Raw genomic sequence first — 12,071 nt, forward strand, 5'->3', positions numbered from 1 at the left:
GGCAAAGCGACATCCAGGTGCGGCATTCTGAAAAGGTCAAGTCCAAGTTTCTGCCAAGGACCGTCAGGTAAGTCTATAGGTTGCAAAGGGGCAGGTGCAGTTTTGTCATTTAACTGGCATGGCAAGCAGTTAGCAATAACAGAATGCACTAAAGTGTCCATTTTTGGCCACCAGTACAATTCGCAAAGTCTGTTTAGTTCTGACTAGTCCTTGATGAGTTTCATGCGCTAGGTTGACAAGAGGGGCACGCAGGGGAGCAGGTACAATGAACCGATGCTCACCTCTCCTAATCAGTCCATCCTGTACAGACAATTCATCCCTAACTAAGAATAAAGGGGCTAAGAACGGGTTTATATCCTTATCACCAGGCCATCCGGCCTGTATTTGTGTCTTAAGCAAGTTCATTTTGGGACACGCTTCCGAAGCCGACTATACCTTCTTTACATAGACTTCACTTAATTATAGACCAACATTACCATTTAAAAGAAGTCTCTTCTGCTCACCAAGACTGGATTTATTGGAGCCAAAATACAGTAAAAACATTTATATTGTGAACTATTTTTACAGTTTAAAAGAAGTTTTCTATTTGAATATATTGTAAAATGCATTTTGTGATCAAGGCTGAATTCATCATCATTACTGCAGTCTTCAGTGTCACATGATCCTTCAGAAATCATAAGATGCTGATTTTCTAATATGGGCATATTTAAAAGTGCATTTTACTTATTTAACCTGAACACATTTGCAAGCACAGGCTTTGATAATAATGAAACCGTATAAACACTAGTTAAAATATAATCTAAACGTTCATATTATTTTTATATCATAATACATACATTTATATACTACAGCATACAATTTAAATACCTGCTTTAGCCGAAACATTTAAATGTAACTAAAACTTGCCTATTAGGACATATTTCAATTCTCTGAATCCTGGCTGGCAAGTCTGGAAACAGTCCCACTAGTAAAATATGTACGTTTATATAAAATAGCATGTCAGCTAATTAAAACTAAACTTACTCATCCGAAATTGTATCCTCGGCTTGATCAAGTCTCTTCAAAATACAAACACTCATCGGAGTCCCGCTCTTCTGTGGAAAATGTTAACTCTTCGTCACTATCCAGGAGTTTCCTCGCATGTGTATTGTGCAGTCTTTCAAACGCGCAGAAAAATGAATGAACATGTTACGGCACAGTCAGGGGCGTTCACCATTTGCATCGATCACCTCAGCACATGTGATCACATTAGGGATCATTAGCTGAAAATGGAGAAATTGTACATCGCTTTGTTACATACAGATTACATTGCAGGAGAATATGTCTTCAATTTGAATTGTTTTATTTCAAAGTAGACACCTCTTTCGACATACGTTTCATGATTGTGTGATAAGTATTGAGTTTCAGTTCATTTGTGACGAGTTTCCAATATATGCTCACCAAAAGAGACTACTTACAGCTCACCCTTTTTATTTTGCAAAAGCACAAGGTTTTGTTATTGTGAGTGTACCCTTTATAGTCCAATGATGTCTAACACTTATCTGTATGCCCCAAAATGGAGTATTTTGTTGTTTCCGCTGGAATGAAAAAAATCCAGCAGGACACGCCGGCGTGTCCGTCGACCCCAGAGGGTTAAGGGCTCTTGTCAGATCTGGCTGAATTGGTCGAGGAGAGGTTTGTAAAAACGTAGTTATTACAGTGAAAAACATCCCACAGGGACATATTTAATGCTGAAATAGAAACCAAAGCAAGATTATGCGTTACTACCTACTTTTGCCATTTCATAGCTTTTAAAGTCCTGTGTGGATTCTTATTTCATTGTGGTTTGCCTCGAAAGTATTTAGGGCATTAGTTCTGTACAGCAGTACCTCCACTCAAAACACAGCCTGTGTAAGGCACCCATCCTGGTCGCGGAACTGTCTGAAACTGTCCCCACCCACCATCTATTGCACCATTTTGGGCATCCACACTTGTTGGGAGTGTTTGAATTCTAAGTGAACCACTCGTTCCCTACTTTTGTTCACTCACTTACCCACAATGCACTCATTTGCCCATAATTCACTGTGGGGAAGACAGTGGTGGACAGCAAGGAGTTTAATGCTTCCTGCAAGGCTTTATTTCATGTTGATTTTATTAAATTGACAAATCACTACTTAAACTAGAGGCAAACTCTCGTTACCATATCACCTTACGCCCACAAGTTTTGGGCTTGAACTCATTTCTTAAACCAAATAGAAATGTTTTGACAGAAATTAAGGTTATGGGACTACCCATTATGCTAAGCACTTCAATTAGGTTTCCTTGGTCAAAAGGGCTTGTGCAACTAGAGTACAGGAATGTGTGGAAAAATAACTGATTCTAGGTCTCAACCCAAATGCATACAGTGTCAAACACGTTCGATGATTCAAACACTTGCAACAGAATGCGCAAGTATAGTTCTTTGATAACAGCACAATACACAACCACATGACAAGCCTACAAGTATCATGTTAGGATCCAGGAAATCCACAGCCCTATCAAGATTAACTGACAGGACAAACAGCCCTGTATCCAATTAAGCATTATGTGCTAGTTAAGAAAATGACGACTAGACCAAGTGCAATTCAGCAACAAACCAATAATGTTGGTCTAACAAGGAGACTACAGAAAGATTGAATGTATAACATTTTATTTAAGCCAAGCATCCTAAAGCCAGTAGAGTACAATTATATGCAGGGGGATGTGTATACGGTCTCAAACTGATCACCTGAAATGGAAACAGGAAATAAGCCAATTTTCTTCTACAGAAGAGAGCAAAACCTCAGGGACATTGAGAAGCATACTTGTTTGATAGTAGTCATAAACTCGGACTACAGCTGGTTTGAGATTTTTCACTGCTTGAACCGCCATCAGTTGGAGCATATAAGTCAGAGGCACATTCTTGGTAACCTGCAATACAGGAAGAACATGTACATACTGACTGTAGCATATCTTAATGTAGCTGGTAGGGTTAATATATCCAGTATACACTTCTCACCGCTTTCAGATATACCAGGACACGATCATCTTCTGCATCAACACGCTCCACTAGTGGGGCGTACGCATTGGGTGGAGCTCCAAGCTGTGGAAAGGACCCATTATTCATGGTTACATTATGTAGCTTCCAACATCTTGGGATTTCAGTCACCTTAAAAGAACACCAACCGTTGAGGTGTCTGCCATGAAGCCTGACAGAATTTTAATGTCCACTATAACCATGTTGGTACTCCCTTTTGGTCCATTATATCTGAAGACAAAGTTCAGAAATGCATTAGTGGCTCGTCCATTCACACATGAAAACACAAAAGCTTGATTTAGTCAAGGTAAAGCAGTGCTTACGTCACAGTGAAGTTGAGCATGAGTTTGCCTCCAAGTGGTCTGCATTCTCCCTTCACTTTAGTTTCAACACTCAAGGTTTTGGTGGTTTGAACAGGTGGTGGGATGTTGTAGAACATTGCAACCTATGAGTGGAAGTCAAGTTCAAGGATAATTGGGACATGGAAGACAGACAGACATATGAGCCAAAACAGACAGACCTGCACAGACACGCATGCAGAACCAGTCACTTTAACACTGTATTTGCCAGGAACATTCTTCAGCGGCTTCTCCTGATACAGCAGCCGGTTGTCTCGATTCACATCAAAGTTATAAACTTCTCCTCCTGCCGACAACTGTACAATAACCGTACTGGAGCCCCTGGAGCTGAACACTGCAGTCGCGTACAAGGAGAGAGCCTGAAGAGCCACCACAGTGTCCTAATAACCACAAACATGGGTGAAACTGCATTCATATGGACATGAAATTACTGGAATATTGTGCACTTGTTGGGTAGTTTACAGAACCTGGGTGGAAGTGAAGCCTCCGTAGGAATTCTGCTGAGCCACAAGCCAGTTGACAATCCTGTTAGCATAGCCCAGATTAACTGCAGAGAGCGGGTTTACAGAAAGAACAGCTAACAGCACATATGAGCTGATCTCCACTGCCAGAGTGTCACCTGATACAGTCTGAGACCAATGGAGACGTCCTCCTTTAGGACAAGAGGGAGAGAAAAAGGTCAAAAAGGCACCAAAACAGACTAGACGCCTCAATTGAAATGTCTAGTATATGGTTTACCATCATTAATAGCAACATTGTCCAAGGCATTTAAAAGCTGTAGTCGAGTGTTGGTCTCTCTAGCCAGACTGAACGTGTAGGCAAGCAGAGCAGTGGTGTAGGTGTTTCCCAGGTTCCCAATGACAGACCTCAAGCATGACAAAGCACTGGTGACAACAGGATCCTGGAACGCAAATGTGACACTACAGCCAAAACTGGATTGTCAATAGCTTGTACAAATGCAACCCGTTGCCGGATTTACCATGGCTGGGATGTCTAGTTCAAGCAGTGATGCTGTGATGTAGGCGGTCATGGTCACATTATCACCAACTCCACCCTTGAACACATGAAAAAAATAAATACAAATCAGAACCATCTCCGACCTCATGTCTATACGTTACAGTTTGTGCAAAGAAACACCTTCATGTCATTGTGGTACAGATTTCCCTGTTGCATGAAACAGCCATCTGAACCCTGCTTGCTTATCAGCCAATCCTTTGCACTCTGAATGACATGTGGATCAATGAAGATGAAGTTCTGTGCTTTGCCAAAAGACCTCAGGACAAAGGCAGTCAACCTGCCCAAGAGAAACTGAATTTACAAACTGGTTTATCCACTGGTGACAAAGACGACACTCGTGCAGCAATGAAACGCACCATGTATTCGACCTCAAAAACAAATGTGCTGAAGGAACCGTCACTGTGCCTGTAGTTCAGTTGGTTTTGGTACCCTGTTTAGGTCAAAAACAGTACAAGGGCAATGTTCAGATGGACATTGAAATTTTATATATAAAAAAAATAAAGTCCAAGGTCCTGTTGCATACCACTCCTAATGTAGCCTGTGGCTTGCTCTCGGATGGCTGGGGTCAGCTGCTGAGAGACTATCAGATACTGCAGAATGTAAATATTGGGAGAAAGAGCAGCTATATTCTGTTCTCCACAGCCATTTGGCATCTGTAATAGTCCATCAAGATTCTTCAAAGCACGGCCCATTAAATCCCCTACAACAGGAAAAGAAACCGGTTTAAGCTTATAAAGACATCTGATGAGGTACGGGCTGAATGGTTTAGTTCTCATTAAACGGTTTACCAATGACTGAAACTGAGCTTCTGGCTGATCCCTGGATCACATTTGTAGGAAGCGTCAGCACAACCTCTTCTAAAAGAGGGCTTCCTGCCATGCAGAGTGCAAAACAAATGGATCACAGATCACTAGGCTAACATTTAGCTGTATATTGGAGGAAAAAAAGGGGGGGGGGGCACAAACCCTTTGGACACAGTAACCAACTCTGGGTCTTTATCCGCTCAACTCCTTCAGCCTACAAAAGCATTAAAACCAATTCCTCAGTAAAAGTACCAGCAGCTCAATTATCAAACTGCAGAAAGTTTAACACATGCTGACCAGTACAAGTAGACTTGTAGTCACTATGTCAATGCGTCCTCTTGCTGGCACGCTCACAACCTCATTGCCACACATAGCCTGGGACTGCTCAGCCTGTGCACTGACAGTCACATTTAGAGCTCCTGTAAAATAAGATGAAATGAGCAAAACCTCACAAGACCAGACTATCACATCAATGTAGTGAGAATTGATCCAAAAACAGACCAAGAACAGAAGCCGTGAGAACCCATTTGAAGGTCGCTCTCTTATTGGTACAGAGACAAGATGAATACGGATCACTAGACACCGGTTTAAGAGTGTAGCCCGATGATGGAGCTGGAGTTACTCGTACCTGCCAGAGACAAACATCATTAGTGCACATTTTGAGACGAGGGGATGCCTTGTGCAAAAATAGACAAACCCTGACCATGATGCACTTGGACTGATAGTTGAAGACAGTGGCCTTCAGCTCAAGAAACTCGCCACGGATGATGGAGTAAGGCAGGGAAAGCTCCAAGAAGAAAGGCTGGAACACTGTCAACAGAGCAGGAGGTGCCAAACCTAGACCGTTGGAGGACAGACAGAATGCCTCGGTCTCCCATGTGGTGATGCTGTCAGGAACCTTGATGGGAATCTTTGCAGAACCAGTGACCCTGTGTAGAAATGACAAAGTCAGAAGGCATTTAGGATATGAAAACATTGTGAATAAATGGCTTTCTGGTGTCAACCATTGACATTTACAGCAGATAACCCAACTAACCCCACATCAGCAAGTTGCCAGATCCATGTTTCCGGAAAAAAAGTCCTGACAGTCAGGTCAAAAGAGGAAATGCTCTCGTCAGCAACTGCTCCTTGCATGGCAACCATGGCAATTTCAGCTCTCTTATAATACATGACTGAAACAGATGAGCAATAAACAGTTCAGGCATAATTGTGTTAATCTATGACTGTAAATAGTGTTATGGCACACTCCGGAACGAACAGCACAATAGACCATTACACAGCAAATAGTTGCAAAGTATATAATCTAAAGCAATAGGAAGAACGCCCCATTTCAATTTATTATTTTAAAAAAAAAAAAAAAGTCAGACAACTGCATGGACCTACATTGGTTGCGATAATAATTCAGGCCCCTATACAGCAGGCAGTCTGGTTCACGTACTGGCAAATTTGAAGCAATCTTCAACCCGTTGCTCTGGCAGAGCAACAAGACAGAGGTGAAGTCAATGTGATGTATTTAGTGACCAGTTAGTCAATTATCAAGCACCACAGTGCACACAATAAATGAGTCAGGAGTACTTGTGTACCTTGAAAGTTTCATAGGCTTTGTCTGTAGGAACAGCTCGACGGGGTCTAACAATCAGGCACTCCTGTTCATCCTCCACCTCATATGGGTAGTCTGACTGGGATCGCGTCGGGAGTAAATTGAAGACCTGGGACCATAGGAGTACATCTTTGTCAAAGATGCTCGATTTTAAACCCACAGTGCATTTATTAAATCCCAAAAAGCAATAGACCAAACCCTCATTTGAAACAAACTAGGACAAAGTAATAGATGGATCACATTCCAAAAGGAATTTCACCAAATACCGTTTCTGCGTTCAAACGTCTTCCTGGCTCCAAGATCCGGATGCTCTGATCTATTGCACTGAGGCCACACAGTGATCCTGGCTGAGCAGAGAGAGTCATAACATTCCCCTCACCAGGAACAGCCGTAACAGGGGAGAACTGCAGGGACACCTGCAAAAAACAACCAGTTCTCACTACAGGACACGTCACTTGTCCAATCATAAAAGCAAGAAAGTGTACTTCAAACCTGGTTTTTAAAACAAGTTTCAGTGTTAAATGTTGCGCTCCCAGCAACTACATTCTCACTGGGAAGAGCACTGAATGCCAGAATCTGCACTACTGGAGCAAAATCTACAGCAATTGACAGCTTGAACGATACGGTGCCAGAGGTTACAGAACCAGACGTCCTCACATTAACGTTCTCAAATCCATGTAGAATTATGACTCCTCTGGACAACACCTGACAAGTCAAACCGGTGCGTCAGTGAAGACCAACAAAACATCCACTACAAAACTGATATACTCACCATATAGATGATGTCAGTGTTGTAGTTACCGGACTCCCCAACAAAAGAATATTTGATGGTCACAGTAACCTCAGCACCACATTTCAATGGCTGCACGAGCTTCACTATAGTAATTTCACTAAATGATGGCATGTAGGGAGTAGCAGGTTGGAAAAGACTAACAGTCCTTCTATCGGTGGTAAAGTACGGCGTTTTGTAACCGTAAGACTCCTCTGGAGTTGCACTTGCCTGGGGAACAATGAATGGAATTGGTTTCTTGCAAGTCAAAGTCTTCCATTTAAATCAGTGTACTCAGTGAACAATCATACCACCAGATTAACATCAGCATTAGGCAGACTAGCTGTACGGAGGGAGAATGTGGCCAGTCCATTTTGGTTTGTAGTAAGATTCAACAACAGTTTGGGTGGCCAGCTGGAACTCTCCAGGAGATAGATTGCCTTGCGTGCAATTGGGGTCCCATTGAAATTAGATGCAGAGATCTGTTAGGATAGAAAGACGTTGGTAAAATGAATCCAATGTGAAGTGCTGAACAGAAGAAGCTTACATTTTATGTACCTTTCCCATTATGGTTGATCCAGGTTCAAAATACTCCGGCATGTCCACAAACGTGACATTGCCAATTTCAAACGTTAGGGATACGGTTATAGATTTTGTGATGACAATGTCTGGGGAAGAAACAAAATGTAAACCCCACAAACATTAATGCACAGAACAAACTTGCAGCAGCTTACTTTTGTACAGGTCAGGCAATAGCTCACCGGTTCCCTCTTCAGTGAGGTTCACGTTAATGACAAAAGAATCTTGCAGATGGTCCTCAAATTTGGTGTTTAAAAACACTGACATATTGAAATTGTAGGAGGCACAGCCAGTGGCAGTCATCTTGTAGCAGAACACAAATGGTTATTGTCAAGTCAACCAGATAAGAAAAAGAAATCCCACTGTACTGTACTCACACACCTTAATGGTTTTATTCAGGCACAGAGGGGTCAACTCAGGATCCGAAATGTATTCAAAAGGGTTACGACAAACTTCAATCCATGTTTGCCCAGGTACAGGTTGCCCATATGTGTATCTGGGAAATAGTACAATGAACGGTCACTCACCAATGACAAGAGGATTGGGACGGTTAAGAAAATAAAGGCTTCACTTACTTGCCACAAACCTCAACTTTCAGTCCCACATCTCCAACACTACATATCTGTGGTGCTTTCACGGTAATGTCAAACTTGGGTAAAACTACACCAGATACAGAATGGTTACTCAAGATCTGAAGTTACCCATTTTGATAGCTTAACCAACTTTGACTTACCGTATTTTTTCACCTCAAAAACCTGTGAAATTATTCGTTCACCAATAAAAGCCTTCAGTGCGTACATCCCTAGCCGAGCCTCTGGGTTTAACTCATGAGAAAGGGTCAATATCCACCTTGTGGAGGAAACATTTGTCCACTGACCAATTCGGTTACTCTGACTGTCCTATTAGAAATAAAATAGCACAAACTAAAGCAAAAGCACACACCAACAACAACACATCTCAGACTTGAGCAGGAGCAAATTCTTACCTCCACCACCACCAGACTGTACTGTAAAACAGAAACAAAACATTTCAATCTACACACTCCAGCGCCAATATAATTTAATATTTGCAGAACTCAAATTTTGATCAATCTTGCTCAATATGTTCAAAGAAAGATCAGGTCTAACCATTTGATCGAGAGGCACAAACTTGCCATCCATGGTAACAACTCTGAAATTCACTGTAAAAGGAGAAACATTACACGACACACATTTCAATATGAAAATGTACAGTAACGGATTCAACACTAATATTCATCCCAGGGTCATTCACCCATTTGTCCTGGATTATAGATGGGTTTGTCTGTTTGGATGAAGGTCACAGGTAGGGAAGGTCTGAACAGGACTTTCCTTTCTTCTGCCATTTTGAAAGCTCTCCCTTGAATTACCACCTTCACTTTCTGCACAGATTCTACCTCTACTTGAGGAGCCTGTAGTAGAGAAATGTTTCGTTAAAGGTACAACAAACCGGAAGGTAAAATTGCACACAGCTACACAATCTGATGACAGACCCGAAAGTTAAAGCAGCGCTGAAAGACTGTTGCAGATCTCTGCAGCACAAGTTGAGTGGTCATATTTTTCTCATTAAAGAGAGAAATGGTCATCGTGAGACTCTCATTGGGTTTGAGAAGACTTGCACACAACTTGGCCTCAGACCCCGACTCAATCACTGCAGGAAACGTCACCATGAAAAATCTATCCAAATATACAAAGCAAGTCTTAGTTTCAGAAAGTCAGTATTCAGAAATAACCATCTGACGGAGTTTACACTATTAGCACAGAAAAGACAACAGGGAGCTAAAGCCCTTTTTAATGGTACTTACGGCCCTGATCTTTGTCCATTAACAGCAAAGAGGAACAAGACTAAAATTAGCCTTTTCCAAACACAAATCTCCTTCAAAGCCATGGAGACAGATCATCCAAGACTCAACAGAACTCAACCGTCTCTTTCAGAAATACTAAATAAGAAAGAAAGCATGCAGTTCTTTTCTCACTCATCTACACTGATATTTAAACACTTTTCCTCATTATGGGGAGGAGTTCATCAAGCTTGTTAAATTGAATTAGCGCTACAGCACCTTGAGCCAATGGAAACATCGTTTGGGAGGAGCTACGACCCTTCAAAATTGGTGTTATTTGGTAAGGAGACTTGATTAACACTGATTGAATGTTGTGGGAGTTTGAGAAGCGCTACAGCTGGAGATGGGAGAGATGCTGAATCTGACATCAGAAACGTAAACAGAAACTTTTGTGTGAGTGATGAGAGAAGGAAACTACTGCATGAGATCTGTTCATTGTTGTTTCCAAGGGAGCGGTATTTTTCTAAATTTGATCTAGTGCACTTAAGAACAATATGAAATATGATTTTTGATCCTAGGTCTCTGGGAGACCATAGCCCTGTAATAATACATGGTGATATTATTGAACAGGTTTCTTCATATAAATACTTAGGAGTTTATATGGACAATTTACTATGCTGGTCTTCTCACATCGACAATCTTTGTTCCAGACTGCAGCAGAGGCTATACTTCCTGCGAAGGTTAAAAATGTTTGGAGTAAACCAGAGGATTTTGTTTCTATTTTATCAGTCTGTTTTTGAAAGCTTAATTAGATACTGTATTACTGCATGGTATGGAAATCTGACTGTTCAATCTAAATCAAAACTAGCACGACTGGTGCATTCAGCTCAAAAAATCATAGGGTGGGAGAAAAACGAACCATACTAGAACTGTACTGAGGCATCTATTTCAAGGCAAGCTAAAAGAATTGTCTCTGATGATACACATATTTTACACAAGTATTTTAATTTGCTACCATCAGGGAGAAGATTCAGGGTCTTGATGTGCAAGTCTAATCGTTATAAAAACTCTTTTGTTCCAACTGCGATCAAAATTTTAAATAGAGATTTTTTTTATTGAATTGATGTAGTATGCTGCTAGTTTTTTTATATAATTCATTGAAATGTGTTATTGCTTATTATTGCATGTTATTGTATGCATTGTGTTGTGTGTGATTGATGTTGTGCACTGGCCGTGTCATGCAATATAATAATAATCAAAAAGGAAGAGTATTCATGATTGAAAGAATGAATAAACAGGTAGGCTTAAATAATGGAAATATTTGTTACCAACACTCTGAAATGAATTGAACAATCTAGGCTTAAATTCCCAATGGTTGGCTAAGCCAGTATGTAGCATGGACTTCGATAAAGAGTAATGCTGCAACACATTAGTTTCAAAGGGCATTAGAAGACTGCTGGGAATACTTTTGAGTAATTTCAGTAGTTTGGGGTGGACTGTGAAAAAAGTAACAAAGTTTATTGACTGACAAGCATTGCTACCTACAGAGCCAGTGCCAATAACACCACCTCCTATTTCCAATGCCAAAAGTTGACGTCCATTTAAGGTGTCCGATTATGACAAAAATCTGAATTCATTTTTTTCCCCTTAGTGTTCGTTTAAATGAACAGAACTGAAGAACTGCCATGGCCCTGTCACCTTGTCAGGTTGAGGTTCTACCTGACTCTGGAATAGGGCAGTATCGGCCGGCTTTTGTGTTCCCCCTTGGAATGATTGCACCAGTCTGGTTGTTTGGAACGCCGTGCACTCTCCGGCGATGTCATGGTTCTGTCAACCAGTCAAGTTGGACGATGACATCATCGTCCCCTGTCTGTCTTGTATTTTGTGTTTGTTTCAGTGTTCATGTTTTGTGTGGATGGGTCTGGTGGTGGGTTATTGCTGTTTGCTATTTGCTGCCGTTTGCCCTCCGTTGATGTCAAAGTCATGGCACCTTGCCAGTTTGGGTGTTACACCTGTGCAGTACCGGGGCATCACCATTCCCTTGTCCGTTTCTGTCAAAGCATGTTTACATTTTGCCCTTATGTGTTTCAGGGGTTGCTGGCATGCTGAATC

General features: G+C 41.4%; 1 protein-coding gene across 1 annotated transcript; it reads right to left on the reverse strand.

Moving 5' to 3' along the window:
* Positions 1-2,705: 2,705 nt before the first annotated feature.
* Positions 2,706-10,066, reverse strand: LOC127648281 (alpha-2-macroglobulin-P-like). The gene is given in 35 exon segments (XM_052132869.1): positions 2,706-2,746; positions 2,823-2,928; positions 3,017-3,100; positions 3,184-3,265; positions 3,358-3,479; positions 3,555-3,773; positions 3,861-4,045; positions 4,132-4,294; positions 4,373-4,447; positions 4,531-4,687; positions 4,767-4,781; positions 4,783-4,840; positions 4,934-5,110; positions 5,199-5,282; positions 5,376-5,427; positions 5,511-5,632; positions 5,715-5,841; positions 5,917-6,142; positions 6,250-6,385; positions 6,597-6,684; positions 6,797-6,922; positions 7,080-7,229; positions 7,306-7,518; positions 7,586-7,813; positions 7,894-8,064; positions 8,141-8,250; positions 8,344-8,464; positions 8,543-8,657; positions 8,737-8,821; positions 8,895-9,060; positions 9,147-9,167; positions 9,289-9,341; positions 9,434-9,590; positions 9,672-9,855; positions 9,984-10,066. Coding segments are annotated over 35 exon segments (4,302 nt in total).
* Between the last annotated feature and the right edge of the window lie 2,005 nt (positions 10,067-12,071).

This window comes from Xyrauchen texanus, chromosome 8, assembly GCF_025860055.1.
Source record: "Xyrauchen texanus isolate HMW12.3.18 chromosome 8, RBS_HiC_50CHRs, whole genome shotgun sequence".
In the NCBI taxonomy this organism is placed as follows: Eukaryota; Metazoa; Chordata; class Actinopteri; order Cypriniformes; family Catostomidae; genus Xyrauchen; species Xyrauchen texanus.